Source organism: Bubalus kerabau, chromosome 9 (genome assembly GCF_029407905.1).
Source record: "Bubalus kerabau isolate K-KA32 ecotype Philippines breed swamp buffalo chromosome 9, PCC_UOA_SB_1v2, whole genome shotgun sequence".
Lineage (NCBI taxonomy): Eukaryota > Metazoa > Chordata > Mammalia > Artiodactyla > Bovidae > Bubalus > Bubalus kerabau.
This window is the reverse complement of record NC_073632.1, coordinates 101,991,598-102,015,983: the sequence shown is the minus strand read 5'-3', so window position 1 is coordinate 102,015,983 and position 24,386 is coordinate 101,991,598. Positions and strand designations below refer to the sequence as shown.

The following is a 24,386-nucleotide window of genomic DNA, read 5'->3' as shown; positions in this document are numbered from 1 at the left end:
AAACAAGAGAATTTTCAAACTGTGAGGTAAGGACAGCTTTCCTGAGAAATACCAGGTAAAAAGCTGAGATGGCACCTGGCCTCCTCCTTAAAGAATCGTCTGGCCTTGCAGGTACTTCTGTGGCTGCAGAGGCTCGAAGGGCATCAGCACAGCACGTTTTCCAGATGGACAGTCTAAGAAATATTAAGGCTTGTCTATGGCCATACCACCCTGAACGCATCCGATCTCGGAAGCTAAGCAGGGTCGGGCTGGCTAGTACTTGGATGGGAGAAACATTACCGCTTTAGTGAGTCAGGGGCCTGGTTTGGCTGTGGAGGCGCGGTGAATGTTGTACTAGTGTCCTAGAGGCACTGCCTTCACTTGGAACATTCCTGGTATTTTCAGAAGTGAGGAGACTCTGGGAATTGTGCCAGATTAGCTCATTCTAAATTATCCATTAATGTCTAATTTAAATAAACAAAATATAAAGGTGCTAAATTCAAATGCCGTATTGCTACAAGTGACTTAGAAAAAAATATGTATCAGGTTAAAAACCTTGCTGAAAGGATTCTGCACATGTAAGACAAAACAGACATCAATGTCCAGGAAGGCAGAATGTAAATGGGGCATTTTGGGCATGGTTCCACTTGTTTTTCTACTCATGCCTTATCTTCCTTTTTGAAAGACATGTCCATTTCAGGCTTTGTCCTGTCTTCTAAGAGTAAAACTGGCAATGACTGTGAAAATTAGAACTATTATTTACCTGAGAGAGCACTTTGGGGACAGATTAGGAGGAAAAGTAATAGGATGCAATCCTTCTGAGTAGGGAGCACATTGTTACAAAGGTAATTACAGAGAGGGAGGGGCAGAATCAGGACTCAACAGAATAACCTAAGTTTTGAATCAAACTTCTTGAGGTCAAGGCCTGTGCTGCTTTCTCAATAAGCATTTACAGCTACATCACAGAAACAAGGGTTCACTCCTTCATTATTAATAACACATGTATGAAGAGCACTTACCAGAGTGTCTGATGCATGAATGCTTAATGAATAGTTGCTATAATTATTCTTCCCATCACTATGGGAAACCAAAGGGCTGTGGTTTGCATTAACCTCACAGATCTGTCAGGTAACAATGGGATCTTAAGAGATGTTTATAACATTGAGGTCTTGAAAGGACTCACATAGTAACAAAATTTCTACAACCTACTGAGTGCATTCTGGAGAAACTTTTCTTTACCTTGTGGTCCATACTGGCTCATCTGTGGACCGTAAGTTCCACTTGAGTTACTCTGCTGAAAGCTACTGATTCCAGGGTGCATCTGGCCTCCAGGAGAAGGATGAGGCGACATGGATGGTCCTGTCTGCTGAGGTCCATATTGAGACATCTGAGGGTTTCTTTGTGTGCCTGCCATAAAACCTAAGTGAGAAATAAATGTAAATATATAAATGCAGGTGACAGAAGTGGACATGGAATTGTGTGCAAGGTGGACGGGAGAACATCAGGGTTATGGGACTCCCCTACGCAACACTGAAAGACATCTCAACCCAGTGTCGATGATGCGAGAGGGCCCAGGGGGCTACCCGAGTCTCTCATTAGGGTTCCTAGGAACACTACGGATTTAACACTTAAACTAGGGAAAGGAGAAGAGGGATAACAGGCAAGTAACCTTAACCTCTCCTAACATCCATTCTTGCCAGGCTGGACATAGTGTGTGCATCCCTCAGAGCCTTGGCTCAATTCTGGATCTCAGGGCTGCGTGTTGCCATTCAAACATCCCAGCCCTCTCTCAAGCCCAGGACAGCACCCAGCTCTCCTCTGCATAGAACTCTCTTTTTCCCTCTGACCTCCTGGAGCCACAGCTGCTCACCTTGACTCCTGCAGTGCTGAGACTTACCACCTGATTCACACTGTTCCCTAGGGGATACTGCACACAGGTGGAGGGTCTGAAATGTACTCTGCTACTCCAAATACACTCTGACTTCCTCCTGCAAAGTTCTGCCCATGGTGTCCCCAGCACAACCCCCATGATCCTTCCTCCCACCCCGTCCTATGGTGCGATGGAGCCATCAGCACATCTGTTGCCTCTACTTCTGAAATGCATCTCGGGTCATCTCTCTTCTCCATTTCCATGTCTATAAAAGCTCCTGTCTTTCCCCCCACACCTTGTCATGGTCTGGCTCACCCCTCTCAGCCTACCCCATGTTTTGTGCCTTTTGGTTCACTTTCACAAAGCTGCCAGGTTTTCAGGAATAAAAAAGGAAATTAGAGCGTTATCTTCTCTGCCTAACACCCCTGTTCCCAGGATCACTGGATCCGAAGTAAAATGCCAGCATTTGACTATAGTCTCTGGGACCTTGTGTGGTCTGAGGTTTGCTTTTCTCACTCTAACCCCACTTCCTATAGTTTTCTCTCCTCCTCACTACCCTGAAATCCACGGCCTTCTCATGTTCCCAGAAGATAACGTCAAGCTCTTTCCCATGATAGAGTCTCTCTCTCTCCGGTCCCCTCTCCCAAGAACCTTCTACTACTGCTGGTTCCTTCCCATCCTCCAGGTCTGCCCTCCCTCATGGTGCCTCCTTTTCTCATGGCAATTTTCCTTACCTGTAATCAGCTTACTCTATTTCTGACTCACTTAACCTCTCTCTTCTCCATGAGAACATAAGCCCCAGGAAGGCAGGGATCATATTATGTGACCCCTGCTGTACCCTCAGGGCCCAGTTGGATGTCTGCACATAGTAGGTGCAACAACTATGTACTGAATGAACGAATTTTAAATTCCTCTTGTACCCAGAGTGCTAAGCACCACATGGTAGGTGCTGAGCAGATAACTGGCCAATGGATAAAGAAAATCCATCTTTCAATTGAGAAAGACTATAGTCAAGGTATGTCCCCATCTATCAGTAGTTTGGCCAAACATTAGCAAGTATTATACACAGGATGAACTGTGCATACACGTTTAGACAAAGAATATCCCATGTCAAAATGTGTATCTAAGAAAAAGATAAATTATCAAACCAGCAAACTAACTAAGGGCAGTTTGCAAAACAATTCCCAGAACCTAGGGGTTAGAGCTGGTGAGGAGTCCCCGCTTGTCAGCTGAAGGCTCTAGAACAGCGGCAAGTGTGGAGTTGGGTGGGTTCCATCTGCTCTGGAGAACCAAGAGCAGTAGCTTCCAGAGAGTCTCCTGAGGCAGCCGGAGGGAAAGATGGTGCCTGCATCCAAGATCAGCTTACATTTAGAGGGTTAAAGAGTAAGGTGTTTACAAAGGCCATGGTTTACATTTCAGTAAGAAAAAAAAAATCTTCTAACACTGCTTCTGTCTGAAGAGAGAGACATAAAATACAAGTAAGTAGAGCTGTTCCTTATTATCCTATTTCATTTATTTATAAAGATAAGGCTTGTTAAATTGGGCTCAATTGGCAGCTCCCAGATATAAATCATCATAGAAAATGTTTGCTTTTTCAAATCTGAAAACAAACAGAAATCAGAGTGCTAAAATTACTATAAATGATTGCATCTTCAGATGTAACATGAAATATTTATCTAAGCCTTACTATAAAATTCTCAAGAGTTTCATACAGAGTCCTGTTTAATAAAAAAATGTGTCTGAATTCCATACAGATTGCATAAGTTTTTCTTCCTTTCTCTCTTTGGAGAATGACTGTTTTCTTCTTCATTAGTTAAGGAAAATAATATGTGTCCTTTTTTTTAGCATTAAATTTCACTTCAACCAAGAAGTGTCCACGCTGAAGGATTTAGAACATGTGTAATATAGCACATCCTTAAGTTATTGCTGCCTCTCAGACGCTTACTGTAAGCTTAAGGTTTGTTCAAATGACTTCTAAGAATTCTTATCTGGCAAGTTATTTCATCATTTCTGACTCTTAATTCAGTCCTTAAAAATAGGTACATATATGATGCCATGATCCAGTTGAGTTATCTCACTCATCACTGTAATTTTGCAGAAAATAAGTTTGTGACAAGGCTCCTAAAGAGGTAAAATGTTAAAGTTAATCCAAATGGAATATGTAACAACATCAAATTCCACAACTTGGAGACAAGGTTCTATGGCGTATGGAATCCACCTCCTTTTATAGAGATTAAAATGAAAATACAGAGAGAAAAAAATTCCATTCTTTTCTCTGTATGCTTTTACAATGGCACTACTTACAAGAGGTTTCTGAAATCTTGTTTTATTTTTTGGTTAGAGTCATCCCTTTCCATGTAATTCCCAAGACAATGAAAGGAGGTGACATAATTTCCCTGACTCTTTTCTGAGCTATAATCATCGAATGGCAGCTAACTGGGAACAGAAGGCCTAGATTATAGTTTTGCTTGTGTTGATAGCTCAGAATCTAGTAGGGTAGACATATTTATGTAAATACGCTGCAGTGTGTGAACCGATCAAAACTAGCAGTGTGACCTTAGGTGAATCATAATTTACCTGAGGCTCAGCTTCCTCATCTTAAAATGTGGATGAGGTTGCTATAAGATAACTGAAATGGCACATGAAAATGCTCTGTAATCTGAAATGTGATACACAAAAGTAAGAGATGATGATGATAATTTTCTGGTTTATAAATTGCTACGAGTATATTTTAACTTCTGAACACTCCACATATTCAGGAGCAGTTTCCAAGCAGCATGAAGAAGCTAGCTTTTATTTCTTCATTTTTTAAGTATGTGGGATCCACATTACTCCAATACTTGTGTAACTGTCTACAAATTCCAAAAGGTTAAAAAAATATATACTCCTGTCTCCTACCATTTAGTTTCCCTGGCCAAAGGCAAGTGGTTTTTTAATGTATCCTTTCAGGGATATTTTATAATTTATTTGTGTTAGACTGTGCATTTCCTTTATCATGAATAAAGTTGAACATTTTATTTTACAGCAGTTTCAACTCTTTTCCTAGAACTACTTATATCATTTGTCCATTTTCTGTTGGCCACTCTATGTCATGACTAGGAAGTATTTCATCTTGCAGATTCAGCTGTTATTACCAAATAGCTGCGTGGTTCACCAAAACTTTTGCATCTGCAATCCTATGAAAATCTCGTCTGATTAACACTGGCAAAGGCCATACACAGTCTTGGCAGGAAAACAATGTGATCTGACTTGCATTTTCAAAAGCTAATTCCACCATAATATGCAGCATGAAGAAAGGACTGAGGGAAAGTAAGGCTAAAGATTAGAAGACTAGTTAGGAGGTAGGAAAAGTGATACATAATATATCATCACGATTAAAGGCCAGCACCAATCCTACTAAAAACGACTTCCACTATGGATTGTTGTTTAGTTGCTAAGTGGGATCCAACTCATTGTGACCCTATGGACTATAGTCTGCCATACTCCTCAGCCCATGGGATCTCCCAGGCAAGAATACTGGATTGGGTTGCCATTTCCTTCTCCAGGGGATTTTCCCAACCCAGGGATTGAACCTCATCTCCTGCACTGGCAGATGGGTGGATTCTTTACTGCTGAACCACCAGGGAAGCCTCCATTATGTATATAACCATATTTTTAAAAGGTTATTGAATATAGTCATAATCTAAACAAACTAATAAAAAATTAGAAGGCAGAAGTTAACAAAAAAAGAAGTACTTCTACTTTTCATCCTGCATATAGAGATCTGCATGTCCATTACTTGTTTCCTCATCTATAAAATAGGGACAATTGTTATCTCTCTCATAAGGTTGCTGTGGGGATTAAATGAGATGATACATGCAAAAAACTTACAACAGCGCCTGGCACACATACACAGTGAGCTTTCAATAATCACTACCTGTTACTATTATTATATGCTCAAAAAAGAAAAGCAAGAGAGGCGGCATGGTATGACAGCAAGGACTAGGACATCAGTCATGGGCCTTCCATGTTCGCTGTGCAGAATACAGCAATTAACCTAGCCTTTCTGTCTCCATTTCCTCACCTGTTAAATGCAGAGAGGGAAGACATACAATATTTGTAGAGACACTTCTAGTTCTCCATGATTATGGCTTAAACTTTTAAAAAATATCTAATTCAGGTCTGTAATTTGCATGCCTATTTATTTGGGGGACAGTCTTCATTTTGTTTTATTTTAACCTCTATTTTGAATGAAATAAATGTTAAAATGTTTCCAAAAAATAAATTTCAACCAAGAATTTTCTATTTATGGTGACACGTTTGATTGTATTTTGCCTCCTTTATAAAGTTATTATAAAATGGCAGGTTGTAGCACAGTTTATGAATAGAAAAACTGACGGTTAGAAGAATGAAGCCTTTTTTTTTAAAATAAAAAAGTTGTGTAATTTTTCTAGTTATTAACCATCTGAGTTTAAAAAACCAAACTAACTAGTAAGGAAAATTTAGGAAGTATAAAGTTAATTTCCCATACAGTATAAAAGCTTGTTGAACTACTAGGTGTATTATGGAACTGGCAAATAATATAACATGGAAAAATTAAACTTTGGAAAAAAGCACTAATTTAGATAATTATTATTCACATTATATAAAAGAACTTATTTGGAAATCTTAGAAACTTTACATGAAAATATGGTTTACACATTTCATCCATAAAGTATATGCATAGAAGGTTTATATAAGTGGATTTACTATTTTCGAATCCTTCATTATATGTATGTGTGACCACAAACACGTGTACAATCAAACTTGACGAAGTGGAAGCTCTATTCTGAAAGGAAAAGTATTGCAGTAATAGGAAACACACACAAACACACACATGCCTGCATGCCATCTGTTTGGAACCAGATGTGGATTATAGAGGCTGCCTCCACTATCCACTGTGTGGACCACAGGTTCTCTTGTATAAAACAGTGAATGCATTTCCTATTCTGGCTTACAAGAGCATTCTGAGAATCAAACAAGAAAAACGTGTGTGGCTGTACTTTTCTAAACTGAAAAACACCATGAGAATGCCATACAAAGGTATTACTGTTGCCTTTTTAGTGATGCTACAAGCCATTCACTGCGTGTGTTCTGATCTAAGCTATCACACTGGTAACTCAACCCACAATAATGACATAGAAATCTTCTACCAGCATGCCCCAATTTTACTCTGGCATTCATGGAAATGCAGTTAAGAAAAAACAGCTTTTTTTTTTTTTAAAGTAAAAGATGTGATCCTTGTCTTTGAAGAATTACAATTTAGTTGAGTAGACAATAAAACTTATCAACAGGGAAAAATGATAAAATCACAAAGTAACTGAGACAGATTCTGGGCAGCATGCAAGGTGCTGGAGATGTAAACAGTGAGCACTCAGGCTCTGCCCCGTGGACTTCACATTCTAATGGCAGAGACAGCCACCAACAAACAACTAAGAGTAAGTATGAGCAAAAGAAAACAGAAGTACAGGTACTCTGAAGGTATTGGAAGTGAAGTGAAGTCGCTCAGTTGTGTCCGACTCTTTGCCACCCCATGGACTGTAGCCTACCAGGCTCCTCCATCCATGGGATTTTCCAGGCAAGAGTACTGGAGTGGGTTGCCATTTCCTTCTCCAGGGGATCTTCCTGACCATTGCAGGCAGACACTTTACCCTCTAAGCCACCAGGGAAGCCAATTTGGACTGGGGACAAGGGAGGTCTCCCTGAAGAAGTCCTGTTTAAGTTGAGCCCTTAGCTGAAGGTAGGATGCAAGTAAATCTAACTAGATCTGAATAAGACTAAGAACAGGTCTGACTAGCAAAATGGATACTGCAGTGTTCATTCCTGGAAGCCAAAGTCTGTGCATTCAGCTGAATCCCAGTAGTCACTGGGCACCCTTCTATTTGCTCTGGTCTTGTCTATGGGCTGCCCTGGTGGCTCAGATGGTAAAGTATCTGCCTGCAATGTGGGAGACCTGGGTTCTATCCCTGGGTTGGGAAGATCTCCTGGAGAAGAAAATGGCAACCCACTCCAGTACTCTTGCCTGGAAAATTCCATGGATGGAGGAGCCTGGTAGGCTACAGTCCATGGGGTCACAAAGAGGCGGACACAACTGAGCGACTTCACTTTCACTTTGTCTATGGTTAGGTTAACATTTCTAATCCCTTCCTTGAAGCCTTCCGCTAGCCCTGCTGCTAAATGTAAAGAGACCACAGGAAAAGGCAGAGCCACCCTTAAGACAGCCTGCTCTCACCTATGTACCCCAACATCCATGTCCTACCTTTACGGATTTTCCTCCTTTCAGAAGGAAATCTCTTCCTAGCACCCAAGACAGGACCTCCACTTTATGCTATGGATTTCATCCTTTCTCATCTCTCCAGGGATATTCAAGTGTTTGTTCAAAAACTAGCCACTGACTCCACTGCTTAACAGAATGAAGCTGAACAGTCCAGCAGTCAAGTCTCTTCAATTGTGACCTGACTATTTCTCCAGACCCATCATTTCTACATGGTCATCATGGAGTGCCCACTCTGATTCGATCACTCACGTTTTTACCTCACTTGCCTTCTTCATACATTCATCCACGTAACAAATATTTATGGACCATCTCTCATGTTTCTGGCAATGGACTATTCACTAGTCTAATAACAGTTGACTTTTAATGAGCAGCTATTATGTGCTAATGGCTTTGTTAATTATTCTTTTAAACTTCAAAACAGCTATGAAGACAGTGAAGCTCACAGAGGTTAATTCACTGAAACCACTTTCAAGTATTTTTTTTTTTTTACCACAATCCATAGTAAAGAAATATATCTTCTGCCAAGATTCAATGTGTATATATGAGTATACATATATGTCTATATATTCACATTCAGTATTCACACATACACTGTATGCCTCATAAAAAAGTTTCTACCCTGATTATGTGCAATGGTCTCTAATATTTTATATATATATTTTCACTAAAAAACCCATGCTTGAGAGGCACAGTTTGAAAACAGACTGCTAGACTGTGTCCTCTGTTCAATACTGAGTGCCTAAATACTAGTGTTAAATACTAGTGCCTCATTTACCACCATGAGACTGACATGCAGTCCTTCCTGGCTCCTACTGCTGCTTCCATGGCATTCCCTAGCCTTCCAGAAAAAAAGATACTTTTCTATGCTGTATGTTAGCTGACAGAGAGCAGCTGTCACAGTTTTATCATTATGTGTGGGGGTGACTCTCTTCCCCCAGACTGTGAGCACTGAGGCTTTAAACAAACACACTCTCTTTGCATCTGTCTCTTCTGGACCAAGCCAGGTGACTGGCACAGAACTGGAACCAAATAGTACAGGTTTTTTAATGAATAAGAAAACATCTTCATTCAGAATCCATTTATTTTACTTTGGGAAAACAGTTTAATGAATGTGATGGTTTGGCTCCTCGTTCAGAGTATGTTCAAGTAATCATTTGTGGCAAAAAGAGGACAGCTATTCAAGGCAAGAACAATTGACGGCTGATAGCCTAATGGGCCAGAAAGCACCATTATTTCTATCACCTAAATATCTGCCAAATACATCCGCTCTGTCCATCTCCACTGTCACTGCAGATTCAAGTTCTGGCCTCACCACTCATGGTTAGGACACTTCAGCAAGTTAACAGTCAAGCCTTAATTTCCTTCTCTGAAAAAGGTGGATGACTACTGAGTCTACCTCATAAGAGTAAATGCGAACATGCTTTGTAAAGCATACAGCTTAGTGCCTGAACACAGCAGAGGCTCAGTAAGTGACAAGTATTAATATTCATATTATTTTTAAATACAACCCACCATTTATTACCCATCTGAGTGACCCCAAGTTTTCAAACTAGCTTCCCTTGCCAGGCTCCCTTTCAAACCATGCACCATGGCAACGTTGGAAAGTGCTTCAAATTCCTGGACCATGGTTAATTCTCCCAGTGGCCACACCCTGTGGTCTCCTGGCAAATGGTTCGATGCCCTTGCCCAAGTGCACACAGCTCTGCGTCACTGTGCTGGGCTGGCTGGCTCCATCCTCCACCAGAGCCAGTTATAGCTGATGGGCAGCCTTCCTCACTCAGCAGACTATCCAGAAGCCAGTGCCCTTTTCCTGATAGCTAGTTCCAGAAATAATTGGCTGGCCATGTTACTTGGCTCAGAAAACAGAAGCCTGTTGGTTTCAGGCCACTCAATCAATAGCTACAGTAGTGATTAGTTCTGAGCAGTGTTAAGACTCAGTGTACATCCTTCCTAATCTTGCAGGGTCCCTGGAGTTTGCCTATTAAGACAATGAGCGGGGGAGTGGAAAGAGAAGGGGGGGAGAAAGAGAAAGAGAAGAAAGCTAGATGGTGAGACAGATGTCAAGAGTCCTGTCAAGTGCCTGAACAAACTCTCAATATAAAGGGGAAGGATCTTGAATTTTGTTTATTACTGAGTCACATGGATCTATGTGAATCACTAGCTTGATAAACACTTAACGCAACGGATATATCAATCTATTAGGTTTTTTTGAAAGGAGATTCTATTTCCAGTTATAAAGAGAACCTCCTAGACCTTGCCCCAGATAAGGGCATATCAGTCTTCAGCTGAGGGGTTGCTGAGGAACCTTGAACTTGTGTGATAAAGGCCCAATTTTGGCCAGACTTGTTCCCCCCACCTAGTAAGGGGCTAACAACTTGTTCTAAAGTTCATTCCAAAGGCACAGGGGTTCATTTAGATATTTCATTATAATCTGACGATTCTTTGAACACCACTTCCCATTTACCCAATAGCTGAAAGTAGGGTTGGTGGTGGGGCCGCAGGACCCAATCTGGAGTCACTCAGTCTCAGGTTAAGAATGATTCTCACAGGGGTCATCCTCCTATGGATATTCGGATCAGTGGAGAATTCCTAGACAATTTATTCTATTACATGGCAGTAGAAGTCATGTTAAATCTAGGAAAATGTTATTAATACTTCAATCTTTATACAGAGGCTAGTATTAAAGACTAAGCTGAAGAGGCTTCTGTTTTCCTTAATGTGTTTTTAAGAAAACATATTACTATCTTGGAATCTTAGAAAACAGGCCTAACAGAGAATTAGTATTTCTAAAATGTCTATCCACATCATTATTAGATAAGTGAGTTTTCAAGACCTTTCAAATATTTTCTTCAACACGCTATTATTTGTGGCTTATTAAGTGGATATTTTTCCTGGTTTAGAAAAAAAAATGCTATATGATGCTCTTACTTGCAAAAAAGAAAATTCTTATAGAAGAGAAAATTCCACAGTGACTGTCTAAACCTTGGCAGATCAAAAAAAAATTTTTTTAAGGAACTGATTTACATAGTCATTATAAACAAATCACATTTTCCATGTAAGAGATAAAATGAATATAGAATATTTTTATGCGGTATGAATGAGGAAAAATTCTTCACTGGACAAGACAGAGATATAGCTGATCTTTAAGAATATTTAAAATATTCTCAAGAATAGATGAAATTATAGTTAGGCTTTAAAGCATATCTGGAGGAGATGCTCCATGGAAAAGCAGAGAAGAAAGCTCCATGAACCCAACAGACAACGACGGGCTGTCACAACTCCAAAACAATCACTGATAGGTTAAAGGGCCATCCACGGAAAATGCATCTCTAAGTTGAAGGGTATTAGAAAACTGACTTAGAAAAAATGTCGAATAAGTAATGGAGCAAATACAAGGAATTTCAGAAAATTAAACTGAAAGGCATTTAAATGTGGACCTAAGCCTCCAACTGTATGTCCTTTCATTCTTCATGCAAGACAACAAATTCTGCAATGTAAGCAATGGAGACCTTAAATCCTGATGGAAAAAACAGCGTTAAGCACAAGACCCAGATCATGGTTCACCCCATCCATGAAAGAGAACAGCAAAGAGAGAGCACAAGTGCTCCGGCTACCGCAGGGAAGCATGTGAGCCCAGCACCAAGTCCACGTGAGCATGGCGCCTTGTCAGGGGGGCCTCTTGAGCATGGTCAGGACACCCACAAAACACCCAAGGCTCCACAAGCCACCAAAAGGCAAGGCACATTTTTCCTTTGGCACATGGATGGTTTATCTTCATGTTGGCATCTGTTAAACATTCACAGAAGAACTGCCTTGTTTCTTCAGGGCAGTTCAATAAAAGATGTTTCCCCACATGTGTGAAATCACGGTCACACGCTGTACCACCTTAGCAGAGGCTCCAACTGTAAACACAGAACCATTTCTCATCGCAAATAGGTGTCAGATTCCCATTTGGAGAGAAAAATAGATTTTAAAGAATATTCTCGTTACATTTTAACATCTTCAGTGTTTAGTTGCCTGCTTGCTTCTCTTCACAACATGAACTGCTCCAAGGAAGACAGAAACTAATGACCCGTTCAAGGCTGTAACCCAGGCCGCCCAGTGTTCTCCCAGCTGTGCTTTCAGGTTAACTGGCACAATCGCTCCCTCTCCCTTTCCTGTCACCACCACACCCTCTATTTAGAGGCACAATCGACAGCATCTAAGTCCTCCCCACCTGCCCCCATGAAGCCTTCTCAGCTACTGACATCATCAATCACCGGGAAAATCAGAGTCAGGGGACGGACTGGACTGACTACCCAGATGGGAGACGGGAGCAAACTATTTGGCCTTTCCTTGGATAATTCTTTGGAGTTTAGCTGCAAAAGTCAACTTCAGTGCTGAGGGTGAAGCCAATTTCATGTGTCCCTACCTGCTGGAAGAAGCAAAGAAATAACTTTTTCAGGCTTTCAATCCAGTCTCACAACAGTCATCTGTGCCTGATGCTTATGATTACTAGTATTTGCACAGTGCTTTGCAATAGATAACTTTTCGATACAAGGTTGCATTTGATCCATGCAACAAATCCATGGGACACTCTGATCCCCACTTTACAAATCAAAGTGAAGTTGCTCAGTGGTGTCCGACTCTGCAACCCCGTGGACTGTAGCCCACCAAGCTCCTCCGTCCATGGGATTCTCCAGGCAAGAATACTGGAGTGGGTTGCCATTTCCTTCTCCAGGGGATCTTCCTGACCCAGGGATTGAACCCAGGTCTCCCACATTGCAAGCAGAAGCTTTAACCTCTGAGCCACCAGGGAAGCCCATTACAATGAGGAAGAAGAAATTCAATTACTTGTCCAAAGTCACAAAACCAGTTAGTAGTAAGTTTGCACCTAAAGCCAGATTTTTGGTCCCAGATTCCCTGAAGATTAAGATGAGGAAAAGAATGTATCTAAGAGGCACTGGAGTAAGACACTGGCCAAGGCCCCATGGTCCTGGTCCTCACAGAGCTCTCCCTGAGGACAGAGCTCCAGCAGTAAGCCCTCCAGGGCTCCTGAGCACTGCCTGCCTGCGCGGGACAGTGCTGGCCTATCAGGCGATGCTTCCTTCTTTGTTCTGGCAGGAAACCTGGACTGGACTCAAGGACCTACGAGGTGTCAGGCTGTTTGGAGGATATGAAAGGAGTAAAGATGGGCTGGGGGCCACAGGTCGGGGAGGAAGGAGGTTTGAGGAGTGGGTGGCACAAGGGCTGGGGAGCAGCACACGTGAAGGTCCAGAAGACCCTGGCTGGAGACCACCAGGCAGGAGAGTTGTAAGAACGAGCCCACAAGGGGAGGCTGGGTGGGTGAGATGGCCCCAGTGACCAAGCACAGGAAGGCCTTTCTCTATAGGCAGAGGCAAGCTCTTAAAGGCTTTTATGAAGGGAATGACACGGTGTCACCATTCTTCTGGAGAGACCATTCTGGATGCAGCCTGGAAAGCAGAGTGGAGGGAGCAAAGCTGACAGGAAGACTGGCTGGGAGGTGTTGATGGAGCCTCAGGGGCGTGGGCTGGGATCATGCTGGTGAAAGCCAAGAAAAGGAGGATGTGAGAAACCACTGAGGGGTGGAGTCCGCAGAACAGGGTGACGAGTGTAGAGCTGATGGGAGAGAAAAAGACATCAAGGATGCCTTCAAGCTTTCTGGCTTGGGGAATAAAGCAGACAGCAGTCTTTCACTGAGGTACAGACCCATAAAGCACAGGAGAAAACTTATATAAATAAGTGCACACAATACACAATGCTGAATTTACCTAAGATCCAGATGTTCTCAAATACTTTCACGGAAGAATAATGAGCCAATTACAAATGAGTGTTAACTATTAAAAACAAGCTTTAATTGGCAATTCAAAAAAATTACTGCACATACAAAAGTAACAAAACTATGCTTCTTTTAAAATATTCTAAAATTCAGACTGATGATTCTACAACGAACACAAAATGATTTTTATTGTAGTGGTATTTATTTCCCCGAGCTCTTTGGTGAACAGATCTCTAGATAGCAGACTTAATAGGAATTCAATGCTAACCCTCAAACAATTCCTATACTTCTATTCCCTTCATTACTGACTAGCTTCAGCTTGGTCCACAATCCAGCCCAGAGGCAGAGTTCTGGGGCTGAAGAAATTAGAAACAACTTCTTAGATGGTCTCTCTTGTACGGTACCTCCCATTTGAGTTTATTTTCATCTGCCACCGATTATAAAAAAGGGATCCTCAATTAAGAGTGGAGGCTAAATTAATTGCATCTGGGGGTGAGGGTAGACTGTCATGAATGCCTTAACACGCTGATCTACTATATTTACACAACAAGGCTCGAGGAAAGGAATCTATTTTCTCTTTTTGACAATACCCTTGTCCTGAAAGGCAGCATCATTTTACAGTTAGTATGCTCACAATGTAAGTGATAAGAACCTCTACATGCAAGAACAAACAGACAGGTCGACTGGGAGATCCTCCTCTGAGAACCTCAGAGAAAGAGCGACAAAATAATTTCTGTAGTTTGCGCACACACACACACACACACACACACAATCCCATTTCCAACTCCTTAACCATCATCTCGGTGGTCTCTTCCATTTCTGTACTTACTGGTTAATCTGTTCTTGCAACTGAGTTAGGTCAATTAAGATGTACAAAAATAATTTTAAAAATTTCAAAACTGATTTTTGGTGTGGATATCACTAGGAAATAAGCCAGCAGCATTAAAAACTTTTCCAAAGTTTTACTTCCCTTTAAATATTCTGGGGTTGTAAAGAACATGGTTGGCCTCTGGACAATGCACTTCACTGTGAGGCTCCAGGTGTGAGCACCCCATCTCAGACTGACACTTGTCTGTATGATTGTAGAAATACTTCTGGAAGAATGGAAGATGGAAGTGGTAGCTTTAATCTAGTGCAAGAGAGAGAAACACTGTGCTATAGCAAATGACTTATAATGGTAAAACTGAAAGAAGACATGTCAATATGGTACACTTTCTTAATTTCAGAGCAAGAAACATTTTGTTCTTTGGTTGTTCTGTGCTCTGAATAGATCTGAAACTTCTGAATGGTTGTTAAGGCTGAATTATTTCCTGTCGTTCAACTCAATCTTTGTTGAGCACCTATTATATAGAAGGTGCTGCTGTAGCATAAGGATGCAGGGCATAAATAAGATTTGGCTCTGGCCCTCAAGAGTTCAGTCTAATCTACAGAAAGACACTGGATTTATTTTAAGAGATCTCTTTTCTGTCCTTCCCATTAAAAAGGAAGAGAAAGATTTACCCCGTCCAAATAGAATGTGCTTAGAAATTTGATGAGGAATTCTACTCATATGCTGAAAAGAAGTTAACATACACCATTAATGAGTGGGAATAAAACTGTATCAAAGCATTTAACATTTGGGATTAATAACAGAACAAAGACATATTCTATTCAATCTGCATACAATATGTAAGTTTGAAACCTTATACTTCAAAGTACACAGATTCTGATTCACCTTCTTATGGTAGCACACAAAAACGACATCTAAATGCCTGAACTCACCCATTTGCTACACACTTTGTCTGGAAAATGGCACTATTTGTGTTTATAAAAATGGAGCTACTGATAAATATCACTGTGAATATCAGATTCCAAAGATGAGAATTCTGTGATTCATCTGACATACAGCTGTCAAGAACTAAGTTGGGCTGGATTAAATACTCAAGATATGTAAAACTGCAATATTTTGTTATTTTTTTCCTTGTCCTGAAACTACAGAATAGCTACACAACTTGTCTGCTGCTGCTGCTAAGTCGCTTCAGTCGTATCCGACTCTGTGCGACCCCATAGACGGCAGCCCACCAGGCTCCCCGTCCCTGGGATTCTCCAGGCAAGAACATTGGAGTGGGTTGCCATTTCCTTCTCCAATGAATGAAAGTGAAAAGTGAAAGTGAAGTCGCTCAGTCGTATCTGACTCCTAGCGACCCCATGGGCTGCAGCCTACCAGGGCCCTCCGTCCATGGGATTTTCCAGGCAAGAGTACTGGAGTGGGGTGCCATTGCCTTCTCCGACACAACTTGTCTAGCCTGTCTAATTTTGGCACCACTGATACAGTAAAAGACAATTCTCAATTAGGTACAGTAATACTGTAGACTTTAACTATAAACCTATTTAAACAGTTGAGACAGGAAGAAAGGTTGTCCTGTAGCTGGACAAGAATGAAGGCTGGGGGTGGGGGAACCCGATAATTCTGGAAAATCTCACCCAGGACACCCTCCATATGGTCACGGAATGGTGCCTAAGTACTGCCTCCAGCAACAGAATATATTTCCTAGCACATCACAGTCCGGGAGCAGCATCAATTCTGCTTGCAAGCCATATCCAAAAGGGAAGGTTCTTAGTGGTTCTGCTTTCAGCATATCTCAAGGACTAATTAAATCCTCATTACTACCTTCTAATTATTCAAATACTATGGGATTACGCTAACGAAGTCCCTGCTGGCATACTAGATGAAAAGGGTTAAATAACCCTATGTTGATTTTGAGAATCCAGATCTAGTTCAGACTTTCAGAAAACCACTAGCACTAACATGAATATTTAACTAGACACCACTGTGAAAATTAAAAGGGAATTCAATTAAAAGGTTTTCAAAAAATTAATTCCAAACCTCTCTACATCTGTCCAAATAAATAAGCCTTCTCGAAACATTTTCACCTAATTGCTAATCCAATAAACTAGAAGGGCATTTGCTAGTTTCATTAAGCTTAACGTTTTACAGAGGTTAAAAATGTGATCATTTTGATGTTAATAATAATTATACTTATTTATCTACTCAGATGGCTATCCTATATTCCCTGCTAGAAAACAGGACAATCTACTAGTAAGCCATTTCTTACTGCCCTTTTCAAATTTTAAGATATATATGTTAAAGATTAAGAAATAAGGATATAGCGAATCTAAACATGTTGGCTACAGTTTTCTTGTAAAATATATTTCAGTATTTTAGGGTTATCTTAACTATTCTTCCAATGCCTTAGTTCATATAAGTCATAGTATTTGACTTTTTGGGTGAGAGCATGTTGTTATATGAGGTCTAGAGAGGAAAGATTTGGTTTAAATAAAAACCAATGGCAATACTAAGCTGAAGTTTTGACGTTTAAAAAGAACAAACATCAGTAATGAAAAAGTTAATACCAAAGAATTTTTTTTATTCACTTAGTAAGAAGCACCACATAGTATGCAAACAGGAAAGTATACATCAAGTTTTATACTGGGAAGTACACGAAACGTAGAGGAGACAATACTACATAAGGATAAAGAAGTCAATAGATCTCTAGAGTGTCTCCCTCCTTCCTGTAAATTCTGATGGCCATACCCACATACACCTTTGTAGATGGAAAATAGAAAACTACAGATACACTTATTTTTGCCTACACACAATGTGGGAAAATGAATTTGTGACTGCTGCTTTTTGATACACTCGACACCAGGAGCACCAAGTAAAGAGGGGGTGGGCACCGCAGGGTCCCAGGTCTAGATGGAGCATGGACTCTGTGCTCAATCTCGGGACAAGGAGATGTCCTTGCTGCTACCAGCATGGTTCAGACCCTAGGACAGGCTCAGATTTGCAAAATTCTCAACAGGGTATGTAATTTATTAATAAATGTTCTTCCTGAATGGGAATACAAAGATCAAACCCCCAAAACGACAGCAGAGCAAGACAGCAACTTCTTGAGCCTGAAGGGACTGAGCACCAGGGTGGTAGGTCAGCCCGGCTGACCCCTGCAAGGAGTGTGGGAAGGACCCAGAACATTGCACTCCACAGGAAAGCAGGCTTTCCTGAGTCTCTTGTTTTGTGCTGGTGTCTCTGGGCAAGTGTGTTTCTGGATTGTCCGCCATTAAAGTAAATCTATCTCCTATGGGTATATTAAAGAAAAAGTGTATAATTGTGAAATTTTACTCTCTTATAATCTTGTTAAAACAAATAAGTGTAAAAGGAAGTGTTTAGCTTGGTTATTTTAGCACTCAGCAGTACAGAAGCTGTGCCTTATCTTGTCTATCAGGGTCCATGGTTTCTGAGAAAGAATACATTTTTAAAAATAAGATGCTAACTCAATGTATTCTTTCCCTCTTCTTTCATTACTTCCTTAAATAAGGGCAGAGGATATATAACTTATGAAGGTATATGCTAAGTCACTTCAGTCGTGCCCGACTCTTAGCGACCCCATGGACTGCAGCCTACCAGGCTCCTCCGTCCATGGGATCTTCCAAGCAAGAGTACTGGAGTGGGGTGCCATTGCCTTCTCCGATAAAGGTATAAAGTAAGTTAAATTACATGGGAATCAATACTGGGGAATTTTATAGTAAAGGCTTTCTTAGATTTACTTTGCACTATATATATTGTTGGTACACACCAAATGATGGTAAAACAAACAAAAAATGCTTTTCATTATTGTATCAAATCCTTAAAACGATTATGTCATCTGCCATTAAAACACATGATCAAATGTTATCAGGCAGGAGCTAACATATCTTCCTAGATTTAAACAAAGTCATTAAAAAAAAAAGTACTTGCTACACAATTTTAGAGGAAATTTAACTCATACATGGCAAAGCACCATCCAAGGGATGCACATGGTGCCTCCAGCACAGTCTCAGGGAAGTTAGAAGAACACGTTCATAAAAATCAATTCAGATTTAGCAAATTATAAAAGTCATCTTTTACTATTTGAAGGAAATGGTCATTAAAACTAGCCTGGTTGTCAGTTATGTATCCACTACTAGTTACCAAAATCACACTATACATAAGAGGGGGAAAAAAACTCAAACATATCAACAAGTGGTTTCCATGCAGTGACACCAGAGGAACACCTTGGATTTTGTCTTGCAAGGTTAAAAGTTTGATTTAACTACATTTCCTGTCATCTTGTCCTTCACATTCGGCATTCTACACTTTTAAATTTCTCAAATGTGTATCAGGTGGAAGGGGCTGAAAAGACACTGGAGAATGTAGAAGAGGGGTTCTTTTTCAGTTTGTAGCAATAAAGGTTTATTGTAGGATTTCCAAATAAAGTACCTCTTATCTTCCGATGCTTACAAAATAAGCAGAATTCTCCCAGTAGGAATGATGTTACAGGTTTATGGTGAAAATGAAACAACAAATATCTTCATTTTAGCTCTGGGTCTGGCCTGAGTGGGCTTTCAGTACAGGATAATTTTCTCTATTCTTTTTTACTTCACTTCCTTGACCCAGTACCACAAGGTAGGTACAAACGATAGCCACGAAAATGGAGTCTGGGGAAACTCCCACTGGCTTGGCTCCAGTGCTCCTTCCAGAAGCGTCTGTCATGTTTCCCAGACAACAGAGCCATAGGGGAGTTAACACAGAACAAGCGATTTACAGAGAGGATGTGACATACAAGACCAATTTACAGGAGGCCACAGTGGAAAGTTTATAGAGAAACAAATACACACATCACACAATGATTAAAACACACTACAGCATCATTATAAAGCAGTGGTTCTCGAGTATGGTCCTTGGACCAACAGCATCAGCAGCACTGGGGAACTGGTCAGAGATGTGGATTTTCTGATGCAGAATCAGAAACCTGCAGTGTGGCCTAGTAATCCAGCTTAACAAGTTCTCCAGATGGTTCTCATGCACTCTAAAGCTTAAAAACCACTACTACTCCATTAATAAAACATATCATAGTATTTTGATAAGGGAATTAAAGTATTAACTGCACATTAAATGATAATAAAAAGTTAAATATGTAAAGGTATTAGAAATTAAAATTTCATTTTATTCCTACTAAACATTCATTTTAACACAAATGATGTAGAGATAAGGGTAATCCATCTTTTTACTGGTATTACTTTCTAAATAACATGTTGCTGAGTTTTTAATATGTAAAATAACTGAAAGTTCATCTAATTAGAAACAAATTATCATCTTTACAACTCATACAGAAATAATTATAAACATTAGGGGTTAGGAGCCTTTAAATACTAGCTACCAAGCCAGCAACTTTTGTCTTCCTGGCAAGTGAGAGAGGAAGTAGAGTGAAGGACAGTGGCATCTCCATTGTGGGGTGCAGGGCAGGTGGGCAAGGCTTGACTCGTGGGCAGTAGGAGGCGGTGACCAGGCACAGCACTAGATGGTGCAGCACGCTTGTCAATCCTGTCCACACTCACTGGACTAAAATCACTATCTCCACCTTCAATAAGAGTAACTTTCCCTCCAAAAGGGGGAAACAAGACAGAAGCAAACTGATGAAGGACTAAGGCCTCAGTCAAGGCAATAATATATGGGGGTCAACTTGCAGAACTGAGTGAAAGGTCAGAGTCTGCAGATGCGGGACAACCTGAATGCTCAGGAAAAGCTCACATTGCTTTTTCTGGCTCTGACATGAACTAGTCTCTGAGAATGAGAAGGTCATATGGAACCTCTACGGTCCTCAATTTCTTTATTCATAAATTGAGATGAATGGACTCTACAGTCTTCCAGGTCAGCTCCATTTCTAAGATCCTATAATTCTCCAAGATAAGGTTTTACTATGCATTTAAAAATTTACTGTTAAATATCATGGGATAAGTAATTGATCAAAACAGCTAAACAGATGCACTTTACTTCATTAGGGCCAATATCAAAATTGAATCATTAATAGTCATTTTTACACAGCTAGATCAAATATCAGACTGCAGTCATGTTTAAACTATACTTCCTGGTTCTATGTGGACACGGAGATTCTCTGGACCTTGAACTGGGATTTGGTAAAACCACCCAATCTACCAGAAACCATCCTTCTTTTTAGTATTTATTGTTATATGTAGGTTCTTAGGTATTTCTTTCATCTGATGAGAAAATGTAATAGCCTTTAAAAAAATGTGTATAAGCAGGTACATAGGTAGCAAACTCGCTTAAACCTTATACACTCAAAACACAAAGGTATGTAAGATATGAACTGAAGACCAACCTCTTTCCTGTGGCATTGGTGACTGGCTCAAGGCAGGATGAGAACTGGATTCTGACTGGCTCCCAGGTGGCTGAGGGGGCATCTGACTTCCTGTAAAAACACAGGAGAGGAAGTGGGGATAGGGAACCCTCTGCATTAATGTCACAATTGTGTAAAACCCAAGACACAGTTAAATGTATTTAATCTTCATGATCACAAAAGGTATCGCTCCACAAAGAAAAACATACAACTCAAAGAGAGTGATATTTTATACTTTTTTTTGTAAAACAAAGAGGAAGCATGCATAAACATATTTATCAAATCACCTCCTGAAAAGTTCAATTTTCTACTGTATGAGTTCCCAAATTCACAAATCAATCTACAAGCTCTAATGTCTTGACACACACTTCTACAATACGTTTAACAAAATCCCAGACTGATGAAGTCAACTCAGACTCCCAAGTGGGCAGGCAGCATAGTGGCCAACAATCTTTCATGAGTAATATTTACTTAATATAGCAATAACAACTGACTTCTAAAAAACTCCTAAGTCAATCACAGATTCCACAAAAACTTAGAAGGAAAGCTCAATTAAAAGACATACAACTATAAAATATAGTGTACATTATCACTAAAGAAGAAACACTATTCTGTATCTTTTAATCTTTATTGCTAACAGAGCAATAGTGTCCATTTACCAACTATTTGATTTCCATTTAATTTTTGCTTTTTGTATTTTCAAACTATAAGGTAAGTGCCATGAGACAGGAATCAAGTCGTTTAATTCTTTAGTCCCTCCATCAGCATAACAAATAACTAATAAATCTTTGTTATTTCATGGTCCTTAATCTGAGAATAGGAACTAAAGCAAAACACTTTAATTAACTTTATTAAAATAAAACAAAAAACTTTATTTTATTAACTAAAGACAGACAGTGAATTATATGAGGTCTAGAGACATGATTTTTTAACTTAAGAACAATCAGCTCACTTTCTGCCTCAGAAGTATAGATACATTTCTGAGAGTAAAAGTACTATAGAGTAACAAAGGCAGTTGAATTTAGCATAATCCTCAAAGGGATTCATTTGTGTTTTGTTTGAATGAATTTGTTTGTTTGAATGAATTCATTCATTTATTTACTCTTAGACATCTGTAGTAAATTAGTATTAGTACCAAATAAATAAAGCAAAAATACTTACATTTGGGTAAAAACAACTTCTAGGGTAAACACTGCCATCAACTTGGCTACAGATACACAAAAGTTGCTGTGTGTCCACTCAGGGTCATGTGCTTCCTATGAAATACCCTACGGCCCCTAAGCTCCAGTCCATTTAGAAATTTAAAGCACTCTGCAGCCAAATACTGACTTTTTAAAATGTCACTGGGGAATCAATTGCAGTAAGATAGTAAGTGCTTACATTTTAATGATTGTTTCTACATGACAGACTGAATTCATAGACTCATGACAGTAAAAACAAAACAAAACAAAACACAGTGATTCTATGTTAATACAGGACACCACTGCTTACACTGTACATGCCCCAGGCACTGCTCTTATAGACCATATTTCAAGTAAACATAAAACAGGCTGTAAGAAAGCTCATGAATTTATAAAATACTGCCATATTCAAGCAGCACTAGTGGTTGTCTGGTGCATTTCTAAGAGATCTCGCTTTAAAGCTATGAGTTCCCTACTCATTTACTAAATCTGTCCTTTAAAGAAACAGAGTCTTTTCATGGTAACGATAGACTTGCCCAAACTGTTTTAAATTCTCCATTTGGTTTCAATCCCTGTCTTTCCATCAGCAGTTTCATAGTTACTAAGAAATAACTTCATCTCCCATTAGCATAGGTATAAGCATGGTCACAGCAGATGACTGTGACATGATCAGAAAACATGTGTGAGAAACGTAATACAGATGATCCATTTCTGTCCACTGTCCATATAAAGAAGACAATTCAGAGCTTTTTGAACCAACTGAAATGACTAAACACCTCTCGAACCACAGATTTCTATATGTCATATGTATGATGTTAAGTAAAACCTTTTAAACAAAGTGTGGTAACTATTTTAAAAGAGAATGTTTCATATGTAATAAATAAACCAAATTCATGAGAAGGCTTTAACAGTAAAACTAAGTGTTTAAAGAAAGTCTCATTTCCGCCCTAGTTTGTGTCTATGATGATGTAAGCACAACGTGGTGACCTAAGCACAATGTGGTGATGTAAGCACTATCTGTGAGGTAAAACAAATTCCACCACTTCACATGGAGGTATTCACTCTTCAATGGCTATGTACACAATACTGTCCAAAATTTTTGGTGCAACTAAAAAATGAAACATCAGTAAACGACCTTAATGTCTGCTTTTGCCAACTTAAAATTCTAAGCACAAACTTATATTAAAATTTTTTACAGAAGAGCTCTTATGTGCAATTAATTTAAGACTCAGAGTAAAGCTATAAAGCCAGTATAAGAATGCTGTGCTCAGTTGTGCTCAACTCTTTGCCAGACTCCTCTGTCCATGGGATTCTCCAGGCAAGAATACTGGAGTGGGTTGTCAGTTCCTCCCTGAGGGGATCTTCCCAACCCAGGGATCGAACCTGCATCTTTTACATTTTTTGCATTGGGAGGTGGAATTCTTTACCACTAGCACCACCTGTATAAGGGGCTGTCGTATATCCCTTAGCCCACCTCTCCTAGTGATCACACCTTACAGAACCTTTATATAATTATCAAGAGGAACTTAAAATGGTAAGAAATTATTAAAGATATTTGAATTTTACCATTTTTTCCAGTCAGTGCTTCATTTTCCCTTCTAGGGTCTCAGATTGCATCTAGTTGTTATTTCTTCTTGGTCTCCTTCAGTCTAATCTGTCTTTCCTTATATTTATGACCTTGATGCTTTTGAAGAGTTCAGATCAGTCGTTTCGTAGAATGTTCCTCAATTTGGCTTAGTCTGTTATTGTGTCAGGATTGAAGCAAGGTAATGCATTTTGGGACGTGTATGACAAAAGTGTTGTGCTCTTTTCAGTTCATTCTACCAAGAGGTTAATGACATTGATGTTTCACATGTGGTGACTTTTGCCTTGATTACTTGGCAAAGCTGTTGTCTATCAAGCTCCAATAAAAAGTTACTGCATTTTGCTCTTTGTAGTTGATGAGTATCTTAGGAGAGATATTGAGACTCTGCAAATTCTGTGTCTCCTCAATCTTGTACCCACTAATTTTAGCATCCATTAGAGAATCCTGTCTGCAGCATTTACTACAATGGTGCTTGCTAATGGTAATTCTTTATTTCCCTCTTTC

The 24,386-nt window shown here is 39.9% G+C and overlaps 1 protein-coding gene across 3 annotated transcripts in view; it reads right to left on the bottom strand.

Annotated features, from left to right (window-relative positions):
• Positions 1–24,386, bottom strand: part of ARID1B (AT-rich interaction domain 1B) — a 435,546-nt gene that overhangs the window by 78,857 nt on the left and 332,303 nt on the right. For all 3 annotated transcript variants that reach the window (XM_055536066.1, XM_055536065.1, XM_055536067.1), the window contains 2 exons: positions 21,099–21,188; positions 1,219–1,398 (listed from right to left, as the gene is read on the bottom strand). In XM_055536066.1, coding sequence (XP_055392041.1) covers positions 1,219–1,398; positions 21,099–21,188 — 270 coding nt within the window. The remainder of the gene's footprint in view (positions 1–1,218; positions 1,399–21,098; positions 21,189–24,386) is intronic.